This window comes from Podospora anserina, chromosome 6 (genome assembly GCF_000226545.1).
Source record: "Podospora anserina S mat+ genomic DNA chromosome 6, supercontig 4".
NCBI classification, from domain to species: Eukaryota; Fungi; Ascomycota; class Sordariomycetes; order Sordariales; family Podosporaceae; genus Podospora; species Podospora anserina.
In genome coordinates, this window is record NW_003613579.1 from 186,725 (window position 1) to 212,729 (window position 26,005).

The 26,005-nt window shown below is 52.1% G+C and overlaps 9 protein-coding genes across 9 annotated transcripts, besides 1 other annotated feature; 4 read left to right on the top strand and 5 right to left on the bottom strand.

Moving 5' to 3' along the window:
- Window positions 1–543: 543 nt before the first annotated feature.
- On the top strand, window positions 544–3,039 carry PODANS_6_8730 (uncharacterized protein; the record flags this gene model as incomplete). The annotated part of the gene is made up of 1 exon (XM_003437230.1): window positions 544–3,039. The coding sequence occupies one exon, from the start codon at window positions 544–546 to the stop codon at window positions 3,037–3,039; it is 2,496 nt and encodes an 831-aa protein (XP_003437278.1).
- A 931-nt stretch (window positions 3,040–3,970) lies between these two features.
- Window positions 3,971–4,062, top strand: a tRNA (tRNA-Pro).
- A 471-nt stretch (window positions 4,063–4,533) lies between these two features.
- On the bottom strand, window positions 4,534–5,027 carry PODANS_6_8740 (uncharacterized protein; the record flags this gene model as incomplete). The annotated part of the gene is made up of 2 exons (XM_003437231.1): window positions 4,534–4,786; window positions 4,900–5,027. 2 exons carry the CDS (start codon window positions 5,025–5,027, stop codon window positions 4,534–4,536), a joined length of 381 nt encoding a protein of 126 aa, XP_003437279.1.
- Window positions 5,028–5,988: 961 nt separating this feature from the next.
- Window positions 5,989–7,197, bottom strand: PODANS_6_8750 (uncharacterized protein; the record flags this gene model as incomplete). The annotated part of the gene is made up of 3 exons (XM_003437232.1): window positions 5,989–6,566; window positions 6,623–6,842; window positions 6,901–7,197. 3 exons carry the CDS (start codon window positions 7,195–7,197, stop codon window positions 5,989–5,991), a joined length of 1,095 nt encoding a protein of 364 aa, XP_003437280.1.
- Window positions 7,198–9,021: 1,824 nt separating this feature from the next.
- Window positions 9,022–10,752, bottom strand: PODANS_6_8760 (uncharacterized protein; the record flags this gene model as incomplete). The annotated part of the gene is made up of 2 exons (XM_003437233.1): window positions 9,022–9,558; window positions 9,625–10,752. 2 exons carry the CDS (start codon window positions 10,750–10,752, stop codon window positions 9,022–9,024), a joined length of 1,665 nt encoding a protein of 554 aa, XP_003437281.1.
- A 1,719-nt stretch (window positions 10,753–12,471) lies between these two features.
- On the top strand, window positions 12,472–13,308 carry PODANS_6_8770 (uncharacterized protein; the record flags this gene model as incomplete). Its single annotated transcript, XM_003437234.1, has 1 exon — window positions 12,472–13,308. The coding sequence occupies one exon, from the start codon at window positions 12,472–12,474 to the stop codon at window positions 13,306–13,308; it is 837 nt and encodes a 278-aa protein (XP_003437282.1).
- Window positions 13,309–16,073: 2,765 nt separating this feature from the next.
- PODANS_6_8780 (uncharacterized protein) lies at window positions 16,074–17,175 on the bottom strand (the record flags this gene model as incomplete). Its single annotated transcript, XM_003437235.1, has 3 exons — window positions 16,074–16,299; window positions 16,356–16,643; window positions 16,700–17,175. 3 exons carry the CDS (start codon window positions 17,173–17,175, stop codon window positions 16,074–16,076), a joined length of 990 nt encoding a protein of 329 aa, XP_003437283.1.
- A 741-nt stretch (window positions 17,176–17,916) lies between these two features.
- On the bottom strand, window positions 17,917–19,345 carry PODANS_6_8785 (uncharacterized protein; the record flags this gene model as incomplete). Its single annotated transcript, XM_003437236.1, has 2 exons — window positions 17,917–18,488; window positions 18,559–19,345. 2 exons carry the CDS (start codon window positions 19,343–19,345, stop codon window positions 17,917–17,919), a joined length of 1,359 nt encoding a protein of 452 aa, XP_003437284.1.
- Window positions 19,346–19,865: 520 nt separating this feature from the next.
- PODANS_6_8790 (uncharacterized protein) lies at window positions 19,866–21,356 on the top strand (the record flags this gene model as incomplete). Its single annotated transcript, XM_003437237.1, has 3 exons — window positions 19,866–20,521; window positions 20,591–20,691; window positions 20,758–21,356. 3 exons carry the CDS (start codon window positions 19,866–19,868, stop codon window positions 21,354–21,356), a joined length of 1,356 nt encoding a protein of 451 aa, XP_003437285.1.
- Window positions 21,357–24,460: 3,104 nt separating this feature from the next.
- PODANS_6_8800 (uncharacterized protein) lies at window positions 24,461–25,792 on the top strand (the record flags this gene model as incomplete). Its single annotated transcript, XM_003437238.1, has 1 exon — window positions 24,461–25,792. One exon carries the CDS (start codon window positions 24,461–24,463, stop codon window positions 25,790–25,792), a length of 1,332 nt encoding a protein of 443 aa, XP_003437286.1.
- Between the last annotated feature and the right edge of the window lie 213 nt (window positions 25,793–26,005).

Below are 26,005 nucleotides of genomic sequence, written 5' to 3' on the forward strand. Positions count from 1 at the left end.
GTGTCAAATACGTGGGCCCTCCCGAACAACCTTTTCTCAGACACTTCTTCCCGCCCTGAAGGCACAGCATAGGAATATCGCCTGGCGATCCATTTTTTCACCTCTGCCCTCGCGTTCGACGAGCTCCCTCGCGTATTCGGAGCACACCTCCATTCCAAGCATCACGACCACAGCCATCAACAATTAGATCGCCTGCTATCCACCGTCGATTTACTCCACTGCCACGCAGCTGTGGATAAGAACCCCGTGCTATCGAAGGTCCCGGTAGCTCAGCCTCTCACCACTGGACCTCCGTTCCGTCACTCTCACAGCTCAGTAATTAACACCTGGACACGCCCACTTTGTCTCGCCGCTGAAGCATGCTTTAGAGACATTCCGACCGTCTGACGAATTTGCCAGTCGCGCTCCCATTTCCACCCACGCGTCACCTTGAGATATTCTTCAGGATGAATCTTCCCCGCCTGTCACCGTCTATAGAGTTCACCAGTCAACAGTCTCACAGCCCACGCCAGTCTTCATCATAATTTGGTCAAGATCACAAGCATGGGGTGGCTATTTCGGCGGAAGAGCCGCTGGAAGCGAGCCCATCAGAACGCATCCGATATCGAACAGCTCCGTGGCCGAGCCGAATCCGCATTACCACCACGAACTCAGACATTCCCAGATGCCATGATATCAGCGTTCCCCTCCATGTCAGAGCGCCAGGGAATCAAGAAGCAGCGAATCGAGCCTAAGAAGCTCCAACGGCGAGCACGAACCTACAGTTTCTCGCCTGGCCGTGATGACTCCATCCAGGTGGGCCGCTCCAAGAGCTCCAAGAACAAACGGGCAGCAGGCGCATCCTTGCCCGCTGCATCAAGAGTGGCAAATGATGGCAACGGAGAACAGCTCGATGTCGGGTTAGGAGCTGCTGAGGAGGAAATTTTACGGCGTGTTCCCACGCTTCACAATAAGCGCGATGGCGATCATTTACCGCGGAAAAAGTCGAGCAAGAAGCAGAAGAGAGAGGTTGACCATCAGCGTGAGGCTGAAATCAGGGCCATGAGCAACTTGATACCTGTCCGACCCGCTGCTGAGGACTGGATGGCCGGGCGCCCTATGAAGAAAGAAAGCCGGAGGGTCAAATCAGGCATGGGGATAGTTCGAAGATCGGACTGGGAGAAACGAAATCGGTCTTCAGAAATATCCCTTCCAGCACCAGGATCAATTGACTCGGCGCTTTCTTCAGACTCGGATTTCATGTCATTCAGGGTTTCTGCACTAGAGGCCCTAGCACCACGCCCCACAATACGCTGCACCACACATCCCAGGCTTGCTGGCGACGGCACCGGTCTTGCCAGGAAACCATCGCAACGACAGAATGAGAACCGGAAATCGCCAGCCAACATCCCCGAGGCTACTCTCAAAGCCCATAAGCGGGTTGCCAACCTCGCTGATGACTTGAGTGCTAGCGACCTGCGGGAGCTCATGGAACGAGATCAACGAAGAAGAGAAAGAAAACGACAACTTGAACAAGAGAAGATCGAAGCAAGACTTGCAAGGAGGGCAGAAAAGCAGCGGGCTGCTGAAGCTGCAGCTCAGGCACAGGGGAGAGACTCGCCTCCAAACTTGGAAAGAGGAGTGCTAGGTCGTGAGATTCCGGATTTGGGAGCCAATGCTACTTCTGCTGTTGTTACTTCGACTAGGATACGGGACTCTCAGGATCAGCTGCAAGAAGCCCAGACAAAGCCCCTCAGCACCGACTGTGATGATATTGCCATTGACGAACCGCGTGTGCCTCCTCTCGCCGCCTTTCACCGAGTTGACAGCATCCCATTGCAGACACCCGAACTACCACAGGCGCCGAAGGAAGAGCCTCTACCCCCACTAGCAAGCCCAAGATCTCGAAGCTCCTTCCTGCATGCTAAATTGCGGCGTTCAAAGTCACCACTCGGCTCAGAAACACGTACCGAAAACACGGAATCGCTGAAGAAAGGGTCAGAGACGAGTAGTTCTAAAGGCCCGCTGTCCTGGGCCTCATTCTTCAGATGGGGCAAGAACAGGCGTCACTCCGCAGGCCCGTCGTCTTTCTCGAACACGTCGAGGGACTCTATGCAAACGTCTCAGATACCAACCCCGCCACCTAATTTCATACCACGACGGGTCAGCTCAGGAGTACCGAAACGAACCATGTCTCGGTTCCGCGAAGACTTGCCAGAGTCTCCAATGTCACCACCGGACTCGAGAATCCAATCGCCAGAAGTTGACGTGATCCCCCCCATCGCCGAAACTTCACCTGATCTCCCACAGCCCGATGAGGATCCAGATCAGTTACCAACGCCTCCCGCCGAACGATATGATACTCCCATGACGGACCCCCGGTCACTTGAAGATATGCGCAACACCCCGTCTACAGTCAACCACCCGGATGAGCCTGCTGGTGTCTCGCCTGAACCTCAGGCCATGTCGCTAGCATCCATTGACTCTGAGGCTTCCTGGTTCTCAGGGGGAGCGTTGGCTAAAAAGCGGAAGTCGTCGAGTGTCATGAAACGCGGCTCCCATGCGCAGCTACAGCGATACACGCCCGAATCTGACAGTGGGCGCTTACAAGAAAACGATCACGCCAACGAGGACATGGAAATCACGGAGGACGATTACTTGGCACGCCTTACCCCGTTGCAAAGCGAGAGGCCTGGTTGGAATAGAAAGTCAACCGGCGAAGCAAGGCCGTCGAGCGATTGGGAAGAGGAAGCCCACTGGGGCAGTGTCGGCCAGCAGCCCACTCTTGTCCATTCTCAAACAGTTGGCAGGATGAAGAGTCGGGAGGGTCTCCTCAATAATTTTGGTGAGGATGCGGCAAGCACCCATGAAGCAGAGGTACTCGGCGCTGAAAGTCCAGTTGACGAAGGCAACGGGCTGCAACGAGCTACAAGCATCAACCTCGGCAAAGGCCATGCAAGGCACATCAGCGCCGGGAGCGCGAGGCTGCTCTCCATAACACCCCGCTCATCAGTGGATGGTAGGCGCACAAGCCTGACGCTGAAGCGCATGAGCTCTTGAGGGTTGAGGGGAGAGGAGAGAGGCTAAGCGATGAAGAAGTTGCGAATGGTTATGGCTGATCCTGATACACACCTACACTCTTTTGACATTTCCTTACCTGTTCACACACCGACGGACTTTTCCTATCACCACCGACCACTATTCATTCATTACCTTTTCTTTTCCTACAATTTAACACATCTACCAACCCTTACAAAAAACTTGAAACACCAAAAACCTACAACACCAGTCATCCGGATCAGCCATGTCCACCACCATCTTACCTCCTACCATCAGTTCATCCCTCCACGCTTTGGAAAACCCTCCCTTATATCATAGCAGGCTTTCATCTCTCACCAAATACCCTCGAATCCTTCACTTTTCTCTTTCTCTGCTGTCATTTACTATTTTGTTTATACCCATTTTTTTGGCTTGAATTTGTCAGGATCACGGCACGATACCCTCCTCATGTATGTAAAACGGTTTCATCTCTCGGTTTAGTCCCGGTCCCTTTGATAGAGATTTCGGGAGGAAGGAAGAAATTGAACGGAAATAGAGACGGGACGGGAGGGATGGAGTCGCGTTGGCTTTTTGTGCATTTTTCCCCAGTTTGTTACTCGCACGGCGGAAACACGGCGGGCACATCATTACTTGGTGGAGGCATGGAAGGGGAGATATTCCGGCATTTTAGAAGGGGAGACGATTCGCGTGGGGGAGTGGAAATTGAAGCAAGTTACCATATTGTGCAAGACGTCGGTGCGAATGTTTCTCTTGAAGATCGAAGAGAACCATGTGGCCCATTCATGACAGAATAGTGACAATTCGTGCATCAAAGACCTCGTTGATGCCTTCGAATGAACCCCTTGAAGTCTGCAAGAACAAGCAGAGATCTGATCATTGATCTCTTACTTGAATCCCAAAATTACCCTGCAAAGACATCAAGTGGATTCAAGGGCCGCTGGTCTAGTGGTATGATTCTCGCTTAGGGTAACACCCTACAGCAATGTTTGCGAGAGGTCCCGGGTTCAATCCCCGGGTGGCCCCCACCTTTTTCTTTCCCTTTCTTTCCCTTTTTTGCCCCTCATTGCCCCTCTAACCACAATGCCTGCCGGCTGCTGCATTTTTTCCCCTGTAAAAAAAAAAAAAAAACAGTATGCTTACTTTGCGCCGCTGTTGTATGCCTCAAGGGAAGTAGGAATTGGGTTTGCGCTGAAAGCGAGATGGTTTCACCAGACGAAGTCTCGGAAGCTAACATGGTATAAGCTCTGGGAGGGAGGGCATATATTTGAAGATGAGGGGGCGTTGGAGGTGCGAAAGAGCTTAGATGGTAGTGTTGAGTTTCACATTGGGAACATCATCCTTCACATGTCAGACACACCCAAAAGCAGCTCCCACAACCTGAGACATCTTTAGAAGTTCCACAATCTTAATTTCTTCATCTTCTTATCTGCATGCAAGCTGGGTATTTATTCTTCCCTCCGCTCTATCCCCTTCCCTTTTCCGCATCCCTCGTCTTTAAAGCGAAGGAGGCTCAGGGTGCTCCCCACCACTGCTAGCACCAGCACCGCTCCCACCGAGGTACTTCCTAAGCAGGTTCAGTAGCGCGGGGGGGTTGGCGCCCATGAGCTCGTCGACGCGGTCGCCGTCCTTGTAGAAGATGAAGGTGGGCATGGCGCGGATGCCGAGCTCCTGAGCGAGTTCGGGGAGGTGGTCGACGTCGAACTTGCAAAAGTAGATCTTGTCCTTGAACTCGGGGTCCTCGGCCCACCTGTTTGTTTGACACAAAGCCTGTTAGTATTTTGCTTGGGACATCGGGAGTGATGTAGTAGACAAAAGAAAAAGAACCTTGAAAGCAGGGCGTGATGTGGTGAGAGGACGTACTTTGCGATCTGGGGCGCGATGGCCTTGCACGGGCCACACCAGGTAGCGAAGGCGTCGACGACGACGACGGGGTGGGCGGCGACGGCCTCCTTGAACTGGCCGGCTGTTTCGAAGATGTGGACCGTCATTTTGGGGGTTGTGGTTGTGAAGGCTCTTGGTTTAGTGACGGAGGATGTTGGGGTTGTTTGAGGGAACGCAGGGCGCAGTGATGGTAATGGTGACGATGTTCTTGTTGTTGTTCGGAGAGCGGATCGGAAAGCTGTGGTGGTAGCTGGGCGGGCGAGGAGTCGGAATGACATCTTCAACAAAAGGTGCGGGGTGGGATGTGGCTGGGGGGGGGAGGCTTATAACGGCTTTTTTGTTATTGGAACGAATTACTCCGACAGCCAAGTTACAGAGAGTCACAAGCCTGGTTTCAAAGAAAAGGTGTGTGGATGGCTGTGGAATTGGCTGCAAGTTTGGACTGCTTGCCGGCCGTCAATGAGTGATGATGTAAGAGAGGGATTTGTCACCGAGCTTTAGGAGGTTCTCGATGTTGGTGGCCGATCTTGGCGATGACGCGAAGGAGGTGAATTACGCGATCTTACGGTAAGTGAAGGCTTGAGACCTAAGCGAGCCAATTGTAGTGTCCAATTGCTGACGTTACGGTAAGCCCTTGTTCCCCGAGACAATTCCAGAAGACCGGCAGAATATTGGTTGATTCCTCATCATTGCGCAACTGCACGACAGCGATGGCGCCGGAGAAGCACGTGGCGAGCGATCTCAAATCAGATACTATTTTAAGACAATTCCCCAGACGCAATTCCAAATATCGAGATCAACACGTCCTTTTGCTGCAAATGTTGGAAACTTGGGCAATCCCTTGTTGAAGCTTCAAGTTGCCTCGAGCTTGGATCCATGGCACCTTCTGGATTTTCCAAATCGAACATCGTCGCCAGAATTGACATAGAATACCGATCACGATCAGTCGACATGCGTCAACGAAAGCCCTTCACGGGACTGTGATGTTATTTGGTATAATTAACACACTGTATTACATCCATCACTAGATCCCTTCATTACCTCCCCCACGATCTCTGCCAGACAGACTTATGTGAAAACAGCATTCTCGCAAGGCCCACCAGTAGGGCACTTGGCATACAGGCTCAACCAAGCATCACCACCGCAGAACTGGCCGCTGTCACCACTGCACCTGTAATCACACTTGGCCAAACTGACAAGCGTCGTCAGAGGCTGTCTGGTCGGCGCATAGCTGTTTCCGCACCAGCACTCGCGCCTCCACTCGGTACCAGCATACGCCCAACCATTGGCGCCGCAGAAGGCCATGCAAGCCTCGTTGGTCATGGTGTCGGACCCCAACAGCGCACCGGACAGTGTGCGGAATGAGCCGTCAGTAGTCCAGCGCTCCTCCGGGGCGCAGCCGATGTAGCGCCAACCGAGGGAGGTCATGTCGGTGTAGGGGAGAACTCCGGAGGTGGAGGTGGAGGTGGGGGCGGTGGAGGTGCTGGTGCTGGTCGAGGTCGAGGTCGAGGACGAGGAAGGAGGCACGACGGAAGAGGAGGACGAGGTCGAGCTGGCTGTCACGGTGGAAAAGGTTGTGCTTGGGCCGTCGAGGGTGGGGAGGACGACCAAGGTTACCTTGATGCACTCTCTGTTGACGTCGATGACTACAAGGCATTTGTTAGGGAAACGGTTCCGAAGATTGGGTAGGGAGAAAGCTTACGAGTGTTGCCGGGCGGGTCATAACGGAACTCGTGAGAGCCGTCGAAGGAGTGGCGGACACAGATGTGACCACCAAGAGGCTCACCCTCCCACTGAACGAACCTCAGCTCGACCTGAAGGAGGCCGGTGTCCGGGTTGCAAGCATATGTGGGTTGGAAGATGGCGTCAGGATCCGGACGGGCAGTCGAGAACAGCTTGGTGGTGTGATCGATTTCGGACCACTGTGTGGGCAGTTGTTAGTCATGTCTGGGAACAACGAGACAGGAATCAAGAGCTCACCTCTCCGCCAATGACGAGACGAATGTTCTTCCGAACGTTGAACACGACACCATCCACCAGCGTGAAGTCGTATGTGGGCTCGCCAACTGGCCCGATGAACAAATGCTGGTCACCACCACCAGCCTCGAACAGGTTCATGTACTTGTTGTGCACTTCAGGCCGGCTAGCATTTTGGACCTGGATCCGGAAGTGAGAGGGGATGTCGTCGGAGAGGGGCGTAGTAGGGATGGTGCACTGAGCCGAGGCGAAGGCGGCTCCGGCAACGAGGCCCGCCGAGATGGTCTTGAGGTTCAACATGTTGTCGACGACTTTAACAGACCTGTCTGGTGAATCCTTCCCGACAAGTTGGTGCGGATCCGGCTCATTCTTATACCCTTCACCAGGCACCCCGGAAGGTCGGATCCCTCTTCGCTGTACCCATGGGGCCCAAAATCACCAGGCTCCCGTCCCCGGCGAGTGTTGCAAAAGGTCCAGAGGCGGCACTCCTTGGCAGCATGCATCACCAGGGCCCAAAGCCGTGATAGCTCCTGGAGCTGAGCTGCCAACGAGGCAGCCTTTTTGCATGATGCCTGCTCAAATGGTCCAAGTGCTCCACAATCAGTACATTACAGAGAAACCCTGCGATCCGCAATCTGTGGTCCGGCTGACCAGTCCGAGCGATCAATTCAGCCCAGCGGTGCCAATGTCACATCGCGGGGGGGCCTGGGGAGACGACGTTGCGGCGTCAGGGTCCTTCCGGATTCGTGTACAGTACCAATATTGGGCGGGGGAGCTAGGTGTATATATCTTGGCATCATGTAGGTTGTTTTTTTTCTTGCCGACTTTCACCGAGTTTGCCGTTGTGGGAAGGATTGGTGTTGCTATTCGCGACTCTTTCTCCGAGTTCGTATCCACAACGACGGCTGCAGGTGAGTGGCTTTTTTTTTTTGACGGGCTTGCTTGTCGTTCGACAGCGGGCGCTACACCAACGAGCTGCCCCTCATTTCCCCACGGCCCAATGGCGGTTTTCTGGGGTAAGCTGTGCTGCCCAACAGTGGGAATGCTGTGTCACGGGCTAACAGAAAAGCTTCGGTGCGGCGGTGGGCTTGTCTTGTCTTGTCTGTGCCTGTCATCTCATCTTGGGCGCCCCCTTCCTCGCCGGGAATGGACATTTTGATTCCAATATCAAGTACTGTAGATCAGCCGCAGCACTAGGAGATACCAAGACGGTGTGTAGCGTATCTCTTTTCATCCCGCCACCCGACAATACACATTGTCCATCACCATGTGATGTTGACCCCCTTTAACACCGTACGGCCTGCCGCCTGCAGCGGTTCCTGAGAAGAATTCCCAAGATGCTCGGGCTGGAATGTACGCCAAGGAACGAGTGGTTACACTATGGGATCTCTGCATGAAGAGCCTCGCGTATGGAACGAACGGCGCAAGCAAGTCTGTGGTGGTGTTGCGGTCAGCGTTGGGGCAGGGGGCCTGGTGCTGGTGGTGTTCGGACTTGAATGGTGGGTGAGATGGAAAGCGGCGCGGGGATAACGCCAAGTTGACAGGGGGAAACAGAGGAGAAGCTTCCAACGATCTTCTCTCGACAGGGCTGGCTGGCTGTTCTGTCTTTGCTTAAACAGGCAGGATGCTTGAAGGAAACAAAGTTTGTTTTTTCAGCAGCTTGATGAGACGAAACAGTCTCATTCCTGTCCCAGAACTCACACTCAACTCCATGACCTGCCTCAACGTGGGGGATGCAAGGCACGGGTGTTTTCACATGCAGATTCCTCACACAGCATGACGGCATGGGCAACGGTCGATAGGTATTTCGTACCTCGTAAACAAGCTGCATCCTTTGGGTAAGACAACGAAAACAGAACGTGCTTAGTTGAGATTACGCCGGACGTTGATGGAGAAGACCAAAAGATAAGGGTCATCAATTTCCTATGGGAGATCACTCTAGACCAAAAGCCTGGCAGCTTCCAGAACTCCCTCCTACACCTCAGAGCTAACCCCCGTAAGCGCTCATTCATAATCATGAATCATTCCTTCCATCATGCGCGTCCCGATCCGAGACATCAATAGTCCATGTCCATACTCGTAGTCTTCGTGACAGCATACAACGATATCTCCCGCCTTCGTTCCTCACACAAGCCACGCATCCAAGATAGGTGGGCACATCTCCTCCATACTCTTCAAACTGACATCCCTCACCACACTCGACAGCGGCACCCTCCCGTCCTCGGTCGTCGTCCCATTCTCAAACTGCCCAAACTCCCTCACCAGTCTCGTGTCAAGATTATACCTCGGCCACCCTGTCGCTTCGAGTCCAGCCTGCCCTCCCTTCGCAAGCGCCACCCAAGCGTCCTGCATCGCTTCACTGACGGCCTCCTCTTCCGGCGTCGACAGGCCTCGGAACAGGGAGTCAGTGCCGAAAATCAGAGGCAGCTCAGCCGAGTGATAAGCTCCCATAAACGCCTCAGGTGAGACATTGCTAAAGTTGCCCGTGTAAAGATATCGGTAGACGGGCACGCCGGCCATGATCCGCAGCGCGCTGGCCTGCACGGCGGGACAAAAGAAGAAGACTGCCGTAGTGAGGGCTTCGATGGTGGAGTTGACTCCCTCTGCGGTGAGTGGGACAAAGGGGATGCCGTCGTTCGCGTTTGTTCCGATGATTGTCGGCTGTTTTTTTCCCTCTTGTCAGTTACCGCCCCCCCACCTCTGTCTCTTTAGTCGAGTTTAACTCACCACATCCAAAATCTCCTTCTTGATCGCCCTGTCCGTGTAGTTCCCAAACACGGTTCTGTTGTCCACCACGGATGTAAAGTAGATGAACGGCTTCCCGCTCATGAGCTCCTCCATGTTCTCCTGCAAGAACGCCTCAATATGCTCCGCATCGGCGGTTTGCATGCATTCCAACTCCTCCTGAGGTGACAACCCCCCACAACCGACTTCGGTCGCGACGGCGGTAAAGTTTCCGTGCTTGACGTCCTCTGTGCTCGCCCGAGCAAGCGGGAAGATCTCTGTCCCAGAGTCCATGATGACGGCCGAAACCTGGGGGAATGAAGGGTCAAAAGCTGCGTATTGGTACCAAGCCGCAGAGATAGCACCGGCTGACTGCCCCCAAAGGGTGATTCTCTCTGGGTCTCCGCCAAAGTAGCTGATGTAGTCTTTGACCCATTGGATGGCCAGCTTTTGGTCGAGCAAGCCGGGGTTTTGCTTGGTGCTGTCCCCGGCAAAAGCTGCGGCGTTGGGGAAGCCGAAGATGTTCAAGCGGTAGTTGAAGGTGACTACAATATGCTCTTGTGAATCTTGGACCCAGTTGGCGGGAATTTGATAGGGGACGTCTTGGCCGCCTGCCATGAAGGCACCGCCGTGAATGAAGATTATCACTGGGAGCTTTTGGCCCCAAGCCCGAACTGGTGGGGCGTAGACACTGAGAGAGAGGCAGTCTTCGGAGAGAAAGGGAGAGGTCATGTTGAGTCCTTGCAGGTTGTACTGGTTGACGAACTGTGTGAAGATGGTTGGTGGGTCTTCCATGAGAAACTGCATGCATGAGGGACCGAATTGAGTTGCTCTGTATGGGGAGGAGGGGAGGGCGGAGAGAGGTTCAGGAGGGAGAAAGCGGAGAGATCCCACTGGGGGTTGGGCGAAGGGGATGGAGAGGAATCGGCGGACACAGGGCGTATCAGGGTATGTTGTGCCGATAACGGTACCCAAGGGGGTGTCAACCGTAAGTTCAGCGGCGGCGAGGGCAGAGCAGGAAGACCTTTTGTATCGCGAAAGTATTGGTGGTGAGTGGCCGTCGTTGGCGAGTGTGATGGTGGATAGCGAGGCCCAAGCGAGGGCCCCTAGTATCATTGGTGAGGACTTCATAATGGCGAGGTATCGTTGCTATACTGGGATGATGATCTTTGCCGAGTATTGACCGAGTTCTTGTCTTGGTAGGAACTTGACCTCGCTGGGGAGGCAAAGAAACTCGAGAGGCTGATGTGATCCCATCATCCCAGCTGTGGGGGGGATATTGGACATTTTATCTGTCAGATGTCACCCATCCGGGCCATTGGGCACAACGTCTAACGTCTAACGACAGACGCCGTTTCGCGCCAATTCGAGTCACGCCCCGACGGGGCGGCTTTCTTACGATCTCAACGGCGGACTTGAGATGATCGCCATTACGGGAGTGTGACACGGTTGTGGTGCTAGTTCCAAAAAGCTGCGACGCAGACTGAGCCATGTTCTTGGAAGTTAGAGGCTTCGCGACGGCAAGGTGCCGGGTCATTCCCCGTCGTTTGGAGTTATCAACTTCGGACGTCTATTTTTGGTCTGTGCCTGGTGTAGTTTGTCCGCTTTTCTCAAGATGGGAAGATGCGAGCAATTTGTTGCAGCGGTTCGGAACCTCGACGCAACAAGGGTCTCCAATTATTTCCTTGGGACAAGAAGCCTGCATGGACAAATGATGTCAATTAGTCTGGTCGAGCGTGATGTTCAGACAAGACTATGCCTGGACCAGTTGCAGCTATCTCCCGCGGAGATATTGGAAAGCTGTATATTGCAAGGTTTCCCTGGGTTAACACCGCCATCTGTCTGCTTGGAAAGGTCAGCCTCGTATGATGATGAGGGTGCTATTTGAGATCAATTAGAAAGCCGGACAGCCACACAGCAGCCACACAGACCTCGAAAAGAAAATAGGAGGGCTGTCATCATCATTACAATGCCTTGCACCTCACATCGCTGCTCGTGGCAGCAGCAGAACCAACTCGACAAGGGATGCTGAGCCCCGAAGTAACTCTACCTGAAGATTCATCGGAATCCACGCAAATGTGATGGATGTGTTAGCGACGATTGCACCATGAGCCATTAAAAAGTGGACGACGGCACTGGTGCCCGTTGAGCCACCGTTAGACCAAAAACTCCTTTTCCTGCATACCTCGTTGACAAGCAGATGTCTTTTAGCTACCAAACCACGAGGTGTAACAATGGACAATGAACGAAAGAACAGGAGTTGTTGACCGGAGTGGTGGTCGCGGCAACACAGTTTTACGATCGAAGACAAGGCGAAGTTGAAGGAAGGACTTGAAAAGATGGAGGAGAGAAGCGGGTGATTGTCCCATGTCATTGGCGATGGGAATCTCGTCTGTTCAAGTAGCATGTTGACTTTGGGATGACACATGGGTGAGCAGTCTGCAAACTCGCGTGTGAGTCCAAGCTTTGGCAGACACAGCCGGGAGGTGCGTGAGAAGCTGCCCACTATTATGGGATGGATGCAACTGGGAAGGTGCGATCTCATGAACAGTTTCCGCCCAGTGCTCGTGTTGTTCGCTTCCAAGCTCACTACGGCCTTTCATGCTACCTTGGCCTCGTAACATAGTTGCGTTGCGTCCCATCACCTCCGAATATCTTCACTTACACATGGTGTTTCCCCTGGACAGCTGCTGCCAGCTGTCGCCACCTCTGCTGTCGGCTGCTGTCAGTCGAGTCATCCGGCGACGTCAATGACGACCACCTCATCACCAACACTCAAAAAAACAAGACACCCACCATCGTCGATTTCACGGAACTTCAAAACTGCAAATTGAGTGCATTTCTTTCACAATGGCCGAGCAAGCAGAAGATATTGACGACATCGTTGACCACCCCACTGGGGCAAACTCATCAGAACACGACGACGAGCCATCATCGGCCTCGTCAAAGCCAAAGAATGCATTTGCCGAACTCATGGCCCCGAAGAGAAAGGCCCCGGCCTCACCAGAACCCGAAAAGCGTCCAAAAGACAAAGCCGCCCGCTGGCGCGGCGCCTTAGTTCAGTACATCAACAACCCCTCCTCCTTTGGCAGCCAAATCCTCCGGGTAACTCCCAACACAGTCCTCATCAAGGACTCGTTCCCAAAAGCCACCGTCCATCTCCTTCTTCTACCTCGCTCAGAAAAACACTACCTCCTCCGTCCTAATGAAGCTTTCGCCGACCCTGCCTTTCTGGCCATCGTACGAGAAGAAGCCGCTTCGGCAGCCAAACTCGCCGCAGCCGAGCTAGAAAGATTGCTCGGTTCTTTTTCAGTCTCAAACAAGCCTCGTCTAGAAGCAACAGACTACGCCAACCGACCCCCAGGACGGGATTATCTCAAAGAAATCAAGGTCGGGATGCACGCACACCCGAGCATGGATCATCTGCATGTTCACATCATCAGCAAGGACATGCACTCGCCCAAGGTGAAGCACAAGAAGCACTACAATAGTTTCAACACCGAGTTTTTTATTCCCTTGGTGGATTATCCACTGGCAGATGACGACGTCAGGAGGGATGTGGGGTTCCAGAACGGGAATCTGAGCGAGGATTTCAAATGCTGGAGGTGCGGGAAGGACTTTGGGAATAAGTTTACGCAGCTGAAGAAGCATTTGGAGGAGGAGTTTGAGGAGTGGAAGAAGGAGTAACGGGCTATTTGTTATGCTTTATGCCAAAGCGGTGAATTCAATCGTGCTGCAAAAGAAGATTCAAAGAGTGTAAAACCATCGCAATGTTGACCAAGAACATGACGGGCCAGGTCTTGGCCAATGTCCCTGCTATTTGGGCTACTCCAGAATAAACTCAACATCCGGCTCCTCCCCCTCCTGCAAGTTCCGCTGTTTGATCTTTTGAAGTATTTTGTCCTTCCTCTCCTTCATCTCGGCCTCCTCCTTCGCAACAAGCAACGCCCTGTTCTTTTTCCTCCTCGCCCTCTCCTTTTCATTTTTCCTCCTCCGCTTGGCGATCTCATCCGGCGTAAACCTAGCCCTACGCTCCTTCTCAGCCTGTTGCACCTTTGCGGCCTTATCTGCCGCTTTCTTTGCCTTGTCCTCCGCTATCTGAGCCCGGATGATAGGTCCGTAGCGTCTAGCGGCATCATCTAGCGCCTTCCTCACCTGGGGAGCATGCTCACAGAGGAATTTACGTATTTCCTCGTCCTCGTCCCCGTTGGCCTCCTCGCCGGACTCACAGTCGATGAGCTCATAGTCGCTAAACTCATCGTCGCTGACTGCAGCTTTGGAGTCATCAGCCATTGGGATGTCAATATCCTCGCTGGCCTCTGCCTTGGTGTCATCAGTCATTAGGATCTCAGTCTGCCCGCTGACTTCCGCTCCGGTGTCAGCAGTCTTTGCAATGTTAGCCTCTGTGCTGTTGGCGTCTTGACTTTGAAGTGTATTGTTGTCAAGGCCTTTGTTTTTGTCATCCGCATGGAGCCGCATTGTGACTTTTGGAAGATGTCTGCTTGAGGCGACAAGAAGGAAGAAGCATGTATATGTCTGTTTCCTGGTGTGAGAAAGGGCGAGCGATGAACACCCGACTGTGCTTTCAGGGCGTTGCTACCGCCTACCTACGGATAACTGAATGAAGTAGGTTTCACCAGTTTTGAACTCGCTCTGGCATGTGACCTATTCTTTTGAGTTTACCACAACAATGGCCCAGAGCTAAACCACGAGGTCCTGAAGAGTTTTTAGAGATCACCAAATTCACAGCTACCTTATGACTGATGACTCCACCACAAACATCCAAACCATATAATGCAGTTTGCCTCAGCACAACTGACTCATTTCTTGATCACCAATCCCTCACCAAAAGCCCACCCCTCCAAGCAATCCAGACATGACACTCTCCCCAGAAGGCTCAAGCCACACACCCCGAAATCCCCACCAACCGCCCCGGACACTCAACCTGATGATAAACCACATCCCACCCATTCACCACCCCCCCAGCCCAATTCCACCTCCAATAACAACCCCCCCACAACCCCCCCGGCAACCTCTCACACTCCTGCCTATTCCTCACCCCCCCCTGTGCACCCCCCCAGTTGTAACCCCCCCCATACATCCCATTACACCCCCCCTGCCCCAGCGGCCCTACCCCCCCTCCCGGAGTCAAAATAATCATGTCCCCCCTTTTGACATCCCCCCCCGCACCCCCAGGTGTAACAACTTGTACAATCATCGTTTTATTCGCTGCCGCCCCAGTCAACCACCGCAATTGATAGCATTTACAGCAATTAGGATGGTCAGCTGCTTGACTGTCCTGGACCTGGATCGCAAAGCCGTAGGAGAGGTCGTTGGAGATGGGAATGGGCTGGTACGTGTCGCAGAGGTAGGCGGCGGTGTTGGTGTTTACGCCGGGCTGGCAGCCCGTCACGGCTGAGACGCCGGCGGTGGTGGGGAGGGGCTGGTTGGATCTGTTGCAGACGCGGACGGCGCCGCGGGTGGTGAGGAGGGAGGGGCGGTTGTTGGTGCTGGCGCAGATGGGTTTGCAGCTGGTTGTGGTTAGAAAGTGGTGGGATAGGGAAGGGGAACAAGGAGGGGGGATGTACCAGTCCCAGCCTGTGTAGGTCTTTGCTACTGTTTGGGCTTTGACGAGGCCATGGTGGCGGAGGGTGAGGAGGCAGAGGAGGTAGTGGTAGAGTAGGAGCATTTTATCTCTGTGAGGAGCCCGCGATGCCTAAGCAAAAAGTCAAGGTGAGCAGGGCCAGGGAAGGAGCAGCGAGAGCCATGTTGATATACCGCTGAGTGTACCCCCACTGTTGAGAAGACTTTGAGATTACCGGCCCATTCCCTGCATCTACCGCAACACCATCTGCCCGGTCAATCTCTGCTATCTGGCATGTGATCAATATGGTGGGTGTCAATACCAGTGATGCAGAAACTCCCCGTCTGATGCTACCATGGCAGACCTCATCAATCCGGGCTATTGGTGCTCCATTCCCAGCGAGCATCAACATCAGATGGAAGCCGATAGACACCTCCCGCTCTCCTCGCCAAAATAAAAAATCCCCATTGGTTACCGCAGCCAAGGGTGAACGATAGAGCTCTGCTGTAAACAACCGGTTAAACTGTGCCGAGAGCCGGGCTCGATAGATTGCCAGCCTACTCTGTCAGTCAAACAAAGCTTACTGCATAGAGAGCATGACCTCATGTGGTAGATGAAAGTGTATTGTGCCAGATGCTATTTTCAGCATTCATCCGATATCTGAACGCTTAACCTGCAGAGCCAAGGTTATACACACAGCTAAGCGGGGAAGCTCCCACATATCAAAACACTATCGTGCCGCTTCATGGCAGCATATTTGAGTACCGTTGCTCCTCCCCCAACCCATGAACGCCTAGACAAAAGAATCCCAATCCATAAATTCAGATCCTAAACTCCAACCAATCCGAGGCAGTACATGGTTCATTATTTAAGCACCATTGTGCTTCACCTTCTTCTTGGGACGCAGTTCGCCAGCATACAGGCGGAAGAACTCGTCCGGCTCGGTGGGGTGCTCGCCCGTGACATCGTGGAAAGCAGTCGTGGCGATGTAGTTGGTCTTGCCCTCACGCACCAGGCTGTAGTACTCGAGGAGGTACTCCTTCTCGGAGTCGTCGATGGTGGCTTGGTTCTTGAGGATTCTCTTCGCCTCACGCCTGAAAGAGTGTTAGTTGCCGCACGTGAGAACGGGAAAAAGCCAAAAGAAACATACTCAGAGATATTCTCAAACTCCATCGTCTGACCCAAAGCCTTGCTGGCCGACTCGGCAAGCTCCTTTCCAGCGCAGAGCATAGGTCCAGTGATGACCATCATCTGACCGCGGTGCTTGTCGTCAAAGCCGTGAGGGCCCTTTCCGGAGAGAACATGGGCAGCGACGTGCGCAATGTCACCGAGGGCAACAGGAGCAAACTTGTGGTTCTCGCCAATGGGTAGAGGAAGGACGCCCTCGCTCTGGGCTTGCTGGGCGTACAAGAGGATGTTTTCGGCGTAGAAACCAGCACTAAAATAGTCCTGTCAGTTGCAGATCTTGACATCCACGGTGTTGAAGAAACTCACCGAATAACACAAGGCGAATGTCCCAAGGCAACATCCGCATTACCCTTCTCAGCCAGCACCAAAGCCTCCAAATCAATAAACTCCCTCAGTCTCGGCTGCTTGTCCCTCTCGGCATAATCGCACCCAGCAGCACTAATCAACAGCACATTCTGAACACCCGCCTTCTTGGCCGCATTGGTCAGCTCGACGCAAATGTCAAACTTGTCCTCCTTCGCGGGAGGGATCAGGCAGATGGTGTCGCAGCCGATCTTCTTGAGGGCATTGACCATCTCGCGCTCGCGGCCGGGGTTGTGGGGCACGATGAGGGCACCGAGCGACTCGAGCTCTTTGGCCTTGGCCGAGGTCGGGTCGAGGGAGAGGCCGCTGAGGCTGGTGATTTGCTTCTTGAAGCGCTCTTCTTTGAGGAGGAGCTCGGCGATGAGGAAGCCGGTTTGGCCGTCGACGGCGGTGATGCAAACGTTGCGGGTGTCGGACATTTTGGCGGTGGCGGAAAGTCGACTTTGGGTTGAGGTGTAGAAAAAGAGGGAATTGAGTTGTTGTTTGATGTTGCAAGAGGTCGCAGTTCAGTAGTTGCTTGGTTGTGTTGTGGTCTTCCGGGAAGGTGGGGGGTGCAGGTGCAGGTGCAGGTGTTGAGACTGCAGGTGCCAATTCAAAAAGTCGGGTCGCTCAATTGTTTTTATTGCCAAAGCTCCCTTCCCCCACAGCAGAGTTACGTCTTTATGCTTGGTAGGTACCCTCTGTCCATCGTCATCATTATTGCTTCTTCAAACAAACCATGTTGATGAAGTCATGAGAAGTTCGTTTGTCACCGCATCCGAGATCCATTGCGTCATTGAGTCAGGGGCGCCAAGGGGTCAAAGCATCAAAAGCATTCCACATTGAAGCTTTCTCGATTTGATTGTGCTTTGTTCAAAACAACAGAGAAATTGCGTGTTGATATTTAAACTACCAGTCGGATCACTGAACGCATCGTGGTATCTCAACAACTAGATACTGCGCTGTGTGAAAGTCGGTTCAAAACTATGTATCTGCGGTACCCTACACTTTACACTTTTGCTAACTCCCCAGCCTACCATTATGACAAGACTCTCAAATCCCATCACATGTTTATCTCACAGTTTCTCGCCTGTCATTCTTGACAAGGTAAACGGATTTTTCAGCTGGCATGATTATCATGTCCACATCTCCGTCATCTCTCTTCCACACAGGTTGGCCCCCTAACCCGATGTCTTCACCTTCTTCGGAATAGAAATCCCATCCTGCATGGTCTGCTTATCGCATATCACCTCAAGCTTAACGAGAACCATCTTTTTGTCGTAATGTTTCCCGTCCGCCGTCCCGCATTTGACGATCCCGGGGGCAATAACAAGGTCGACATTCATCGACTCGTTTCTCTTCGAACAGTGAGGCGGAGGATGGAGACGGCGCGTGGGCTCCATCATATCTGGATTGAAGGGAAACCCGAACCTGTAATTTTCGTCAAGAAGAGAATCAGGCCAGGCATCACTGATGACGATCGTAAAGTCTGCCTTTGATGTGCGGAAAATCGTGTCTAGTTCTGCTGCAAGCGTGATGATCTCGGTGACAGCGGCATTCACCGCATCCTCTTTGGTGTCCTGGGCCAACACATCTCTGAGTTTCCTCGAATAGAAATGAGACACAAGAACAGGGAGATAGTTCCGGTGTGGGACCATGTTGGCAAATCGCACAGTTTGGGACCGCCATTCATGAAAACGCTCCCGGGTGGGTTTCTGGCCATGGACGTCCTGTTCCTTGCCGTCAATGGTGGCTAGATATCAGAATGACAAAGTTAGGCAACCATTACACATGTGGTCGTTTGAAGGGGCTGGTATACTTACCCGCTATCTTGTGAAATACGACGGAAAGAGACGAACCAAGTGACCCATTCCAGTAAGTGGCCTGGATGCGAAAGATGTAGTCGTGAAGATAGTTCCATACATACGCTTCCAGAATGAGCGGATAGAAACGCGGCGACGTTGCCTGGTACTTGGTAGCTGTAGAAATTGGCTTCAGGAAGGCTAGCGAATTGGCAGTCTCCCAATCGATGGACTGGGGGAAGTGGCTCTCCACAAACTGTCGAACCAGAAATCGCAGCTGCTTCCATTTGGATTCGATCTCGTTGTCCGAGACCTTCGTGTATCCAACGGGATCTTTCAACTTCTGCTCCTCAAGGTCTCTGGCGAACTTGGCGGCCTGATGCTTGATGATAGCTTCCTGCTCGATGAACTTTTGCTCGGCATTCCTGAGCTCGGCGGCCTGATGATTGGTGACTACTTCTAGCTGGACGCACTTCTGCTCGGCATTCTCGAGCCTGGCCTCAAGCTCGCTGATGTAGGTGTCGTATTTCTCAGTGTCATGAGTGCAAAGAGCTTTCTCATTACTAAACCTGCCGAGAAAGCTGGATAGTTTCCATCGCGAGTCTCCGCTGACCAAGCTCAATTGCTCTTTCAACTTCTTGTTCTCGTGCTCGAGATCTGTTGCCTGGTTGGATTTGTCCGTGATGACATTCCGATAGGACTCTAGCATCTCTTGCAGCTGCTCAATACTGACGTAGCTCTCATCGCTTGCTCCTTCGGACTGACCAGCATGGTCCTCGGCGCACTGCTGCTCGAAGTGATGGGGCATAGTAGCTGCGATCAAGAATGTCTGAAAAAGAAATGGTAAGTGAATGCGTACATTGAATCAGAGATATTACCATACCTAGATCAAGTCGTAAAACTGGTCCCTGGCAAAAATCTCAGTGGTGGCTTCTTCTTTCGGAATGGAGGTAGAGGAAGGGATGTGGGAAGAGGTGTGGGGAGAGGAAGAGGTGATGGAAGAGGTGTGAAGTAGGGAGATTATTGTCAGGGTTGCTTGAGGCCCAGCTTTTTGACCATGAAAAGGAAAACGCACTAACATTCCAAAGCACATCTGTAGGAAGGTGCTCTTTTGCCCGCAGCTTGTGGAGTGGTTCAATGGTACCAGGGTAAACAAATCCGTTTGCTTGCTGCCACGTTGCTTAACACGGGTAGCCTTCCAAGTTTCCTCAAACCGAGCAAACAACCCCTGTGCGACCACCACAGGACTCTTTTACTCACCAGGCTTTTTTTGTCCTTTTCTCTTGAACAATGAATCCAGCCAGCCTTTACAACAGGCAATCGCCAGAATGTCAAGCGCCAACAACAAAACTTCGGACGACCCTGGCGATAACACCATCACCATTGGGATCGACTTTGGCACTACCTACTCAGGAGTCGCGTACACTTGGTCGAAGAAGTTAGCTCGAATTGAGATTATCACGAGCTGGGATTCCGACCTTCACTCCAATGCCGACCTGGAGAAAGCCCCAACCGCCATTTCTCTAGACTCGGACAAACATGTACTGTGGGGCTATTCCATTCCCCACGAGTTTGGGCAGATCCGCTGGTTCAAGCTTCTTTTGATCGACAAGAATGATCTCCCTAATGACGTTCAGAATTCTCCCAAGATCGCGGAAGCAGTCGCGTATTTGGAGAAGCATAACAAGTCCGCAATCGACATCGTCAGCCTTTACCTTCGCCATATCTGGAACCATGCCACCCAGCGAATCATGGAGACTATCAGCAAAGACATGGTATGCTCTTCGAAACTCGAAATCGTCATCACGCTGCCAGCCATTTGGCCTGCCTATGCAGTCGGACGCATGAGACAAGCCGCTAGAATTGCTGGTATGCTTGGGGATCGGGATCCTGGTCCGACCATTCTCACGTTCGTTTCGGAGCCGGAGGCGGCTGCGCTCGCGACTCTCTCCGATATGCAGGGCCGTCATGACATCAAGATAGCGTTGCACCATTCTGTTATCTACAGAATCAATTACTTACTCTGGCGGTTCAACTTCTAGGCTGGTGACAGTTTCGTCGTGGTTGATTGTGGTGGAGGAACGGTGGATCTTATCAGTTATGATATGGTTAGCCTTTCCCCAGCGACGGTCAAAGAATGTGTCAAGGGTCAGGGTACGTGACTACCACTAAATAATTACCAATTGTAACATTTCTAACAAGATTATCGTCTTCATATAGGTGGACTTTGCGGCGCTGTCTTTGTTGACGAGGCCTTCACCGATATCCTCAAGCGCAAATTTGGCAAAAACAAATGGCGGAAGCTTGGGGATGACGCACGCCACCGTATTCAGCATGACGAATGGGAGAATGGGATCAAAACTCAGTTTGACGGTTCATACAGGGAGTGGAAGTTCACCATGCCCTGGGAGTGTCTTGAACATGTTGACCTCAAGTCTGGTACCCTTATCCCCAAGATCGTGATTACTTCAGATGAGATTCAGCGTGCTTTCGATCCTGTCCTAGACAAGATATTTGTCATGGTTCAAGAGCAGGTGGCCGCGGTGACTCGGAAGAAGGGACATGGTCCAAAGGTAAGTACAGGCTACACTTTCTGTATTGAAGAGGCTAACGCGCCACGCAGTATGTCATTCTTGTTGGTGGCTTTGGGCGTTCAAGATATCTCTTTTCTTATCTTAAGAAGAAGCTTGGAGATGAGATTGAGATACTTCAATCTCGCGGCGCCAGCCCGTAGGTTTCCCATTGTTCTTGTTGGCATGACTCGGTTTGCTGACAATTCTGTGTTCATAGCTGGACCGCCATCTGCCGCGGAGCTGTAATACAAAGCATTAGCTCCAAAGGCCTTTCGAATCTGTCTATTGATGTCCAGGGGCGGATCTCCAGAGCCAGCTATGGTGTTCGTTACTCTGCCACCTGGGACCCCAAAGTCCATGATGCATCTCTGAGGTACTTTTGCCACTACGACGCCGGGTGGAGAGCGAAGGACCAGATGTGCTGGTATTTGAATCAGGTAAGCGTTACCTGTTCCATTAATGTGATTGTTTTAGAGCTGACCTATAGAAGGGCGACCTCGTGAATTCAGACAAACGTGTCACAAGTTACTACCTACGTCATTTTGACACAAACGACGACCAGAAACAAACCATTGTGGAGGCTATCTACTGCACAACTGCCTCACAGCCACCCAAAGTCTGGAATGATCAAGTCAAGACGCTCTGCACGGTGAAGTGGGAAACGAAGATCGACCTGACCACCCTTCCAACATTCACCAACCCCGTGGGAAAGGTTATCTACGTCCTCAAGTACGATATCGAGATGACGGTTGCTGGGGGTATTCTGGACTTTGCTGTTTACCGCGATGGCGTTCGGCAGGGAGGAAAGAGTGTCATGATCGAGTATGAGAATGCCTAAGCCTAATCTTGGGTGTTGTACCCAATCATAGGGATGGCCATGTACAACCATAGCACTTCTGGTATCGGCATTTGGCACTGTGTGGGGTAATTTTATCAAGAGGGTGGGGATTTGTCATTCGGTCATGATGACCTGATGGGTTTAGTGCTTTAGAAGCCCGAGATAGTACTCAACCAACGAAATCACCTATTTCATTAGATCCCACGTAGAAAGGCTGTGGCATACGGTGGGATTTCCAATTTCAAGCCGATCAAGCGATCTTTTGAATACATAATGAAAACGATTTGTGTAAAACATATAGCTAATCTAAATCCACATGATGTATCACCCAGGGGTTACCAGACACCCAGACCACATTCATGCCGAGAAAGCAACTCTGGATGCTGGCCAGGCTGTATTACTCTTGTATGCTGCGACCTGGACACGGTGTTCTCAGGGCCGGTACAGGTTTTGGAAGCAGTATTATGTTGTTACATCTATGCTGGCTGAGTTGATGCTCATATTGGCCTTGAGTTCAAGCCGTCATGAACCGACTTTTGGGTTAGAAGCATGAGCAAGATGTATACACATTGGATTCACACAGGTCGACGACACGTACTTTGGGGACGAAGAGATCTTACGAGAGCTTCCTCGAGACCGCAGATGACACCATACCTTTGCCAGAGCCTGGGAGATTGCCCTTGGGTCATTGGAACGGACTGAAAGAAGAAAGGGTTTCAGCAAGCAGTTCCCGTGGTCACTCGGTACGTGCTCACAGACTGATTCTGGTCAATATCGGTTCAAATCCTTCAGCAAACGATCTCGTTACAGCTCTAACCGTTTTTCAGGGCAACAGGTATTCGTTTCGCACAATCATATCCCCCATTTATTTCTCTCAATGCTCTGAGCCAATGACATCCCCTTTGGATGCCAACCAAACTCGAATCGAGCCCAGACTCTCCGAGTCCTCAAATAATTCGCGAGGCAACAAAGTTGACTGGATTACCATCGATACTACGGCTGTGAGGATTTCAAAGTCTGAGATAGACCAGCCATCCTATCGCGATTGGATTGGTATGTACAGAAGGTCATGGCCCAAATAATGCGTTTGCCTCAGCTAAAGATTCTTGTCAGACAAAGAAACAGGCCTGATGATAAGGACTCACAGCGCTCTTCTCCCAGAGACCTATGAAAAGTCTGACGATGTCAGATTCCCTTGGACCTGTCCCGTAGGATCATGCCGCGCGATGTTTGAGAGTATTGTCAACTTGGTCAACCATTTCGTCGTCAGTATTCGTCGCTTCAGTTTGACTAGTGGGATAGAAGATGCTGACATCTGTAATCTGAAAGCACACCGTGCTACGAATCTGAATGATAATCTTGGCGGAACAACCACCAAGTAATACAGATGACATCAAATATCTCCGTCGCGGCTGTCAGAATGGAATCTGGAGCGCCTTTCCAGTTCGCAGCTGATCAGACCACAACGAGAGTCTGCACTCTGGCCAATGGCAAACTGAGAGTGAAGGTTGATAACGAAGAGGAGTATGCTATTGAAGCGAGGGGTGTGTTCAAGATTGATGCTGGGGTTGGAAGTAGGGTTTTTAACCGGTGTTATGAAGATGTTGTGTTGCATGTGAATGGTTTTCAGGCTTTGTGAGGGTGTTTTGTTGTGATGGTTGACAAGTAGTGTTTTGCTTTTGGGTGTGTTTGTTTTTGTTTTTGTTACTGTTCGTGATCATCTAAGGTAGGCGAAGTGTGGTTGTTATCAGGTCCGTCTTTGTTGTGGTTTTTTTTTTTTTTTTTTTTTTTTTTGCAGATGATGAAGAGACAGAAATTAATATATAAGATTATGAAATGCGGGAATAGCTGGTGGTAATTGTTGGTTTATGGGAGGATCTTGTTGAGATGCAGGGCATCAGAGAGATGGCGATGCTCTGGAGTAAGGCGTATATGTAAAGCTATCTCCCTGTTAGATTAACATGTTCAAATATTGTACACTACGCGAGTCCGTAAATCTATCATGAGAATGGAATTGTTTTTTTGCGGCTGTAACCCCCCGGAAACGTAGTTGCCCACCGTGTGGTTGGTGGTGGGGATCAGGGGTAAAAGGGGCGAAGTGGGGCGGTCTGTCAAGTAAACAAGAGTGACAAGCCATGAAGTGGAATTGGCTTATAATGCTGCATGAGTGCGGGCCAAGAAAATGTCTTGAACATATAAAAAGTAAGATATTACCTAATAAAAAGATTTTAAATCATTTCTCTTGGAGTTATGTTTAGGTTGGAGGTCATTAATCGCTTTTGTGGTGCTTCTGCGATGGAAAGAGACTTCCATCCAGGTGCGGGGCAACAACTGCAATCATCAGATGGTCGTCACCCCACCACAGCACGCGATTCAACGGCACTGAGGACAAACTGTATTTAAGAACCGGCATAGACGCGATGGCTTTGGGGAAGGTGGAACTCAATTTCGGAATCCTAAATCCAAACTGGCAATCGCAACTCTTTTGGAAACAAGCAGTTCATCTTTAACCATGCTATCCTCGCTGCAACTTGTGCCCCCAGCTGCTGTAATCCATAGCGCAGTCCGGGCAGCAGCTCCCCCACTAACACTGGCTCTCACCAGAGCCCTCACCAGCACAACACGCCGTATTGCGTCACAGGCACCAAGAGCGGTACACAACTCAACCCCCCACCTTCACCCCCGCCTTGCAATCCTGCCAACCTCGCACCACCCTCCCAAGATTCCCGGCTACCGCCGCCTCGAAACAACCAACACCCTCTCCCCCTTCTTCTCCAGCAACCAACCCCCACTGGGCGACCTCCCTTCCTCCACCTCCTCCTGGCGGCCCCCTCCGCCCTCCTCCCTCGACGAGCGCCCCGTCCTGATCATTGGCGCGGGCTCCATCGGCCGCCGAGTAGCCCTGATATGGGCCTCCAATTCCCGCCCAGTTACCCTCTACGATGTCTCCGATGACGCCCTCAAGTCGGCGACAGAATACCTTACTGATAACCTCGGCGAGTATTGCGCTGCGAGAGGTACCCACCCCGGGCATGTCTACACCACCTCCAATATCCGAGTAGCCACCACCACCGGCCGTCACGAGAGCGCACCTCCGCCATCATGTCCCGCAGAGGAAGCAGAGCTCGAGAGTGGCAGCAAGGGCCCCTGGTTGGCGATTGAGTGCCTCCCCGAGAACCTCAGTCTCAAGGTTGATGTTCTTTCGTTGGCCGAGGGCTATCTACCGCTGGATTGCATCATCTGTTCCAACAGCAGCAGTCTCATGACGTCGGAGATGATCAAGTACGGAGATAATGAACTGCAATATCCGGAGCGGTTGCTGAATACGCACTACTTCATCCCGCCGAGGAATAGGATGGTGGAGGTTATGTCTTCCTCGAAGACCAACCCCAAGATCTTCCCGTTTTTGACGGACCAGATGGAGAATGTGGGATTGAGGCCAATGGTGGTTCCACCTGGGGTGCAGAGCCCGGGGTTCATCTTCAATAGGATCTGGGCGGCGTGCAAGAGGGAGACATTGGAGGTGTTGAGTGAGGGAGTGGCAAGGCCGGAGGATGTCGATGCGTTGTTTAGGGATTTCTTCCATGCGGAGAAAGGTCCGTGTGAGAGGATGGATGAGGTTGGGTTGGATACTGTTTACAACGTTGGGAAGCATAACCTGGAGAGGAGCAGGGATTTGGGGGGTGGAGAGGCGTTGAAGTGGCTGAAGAAGACTTATTTGGATAGGGGAATGAAGGGGGAGAGGACTGGGGATGGGCTGTATACCAGGGAGGAGAGGGCGGAATTGAAAATGAAGCATAGGTTGGAGAAGTGGAAGGAGGTTGAGGAGACACAGGGAGCGTGAGGGATGGAGATAATATCAGAAACGGCAAAAAGCATGTTATTGACGATGCGCTTGCCATGAAAGTAGGGGTGATGAAAGAAGACAACGGATCTTTTTTTTTCTCGGGTCATCATCTATCCGATTGACTCCCAGATGTACAGATTCAGATTAAAAGTCTTCGAAGGACCCCTCACCAAGAGTAGATCTACTGCAGGCAGCAGCAGGACAACAGCG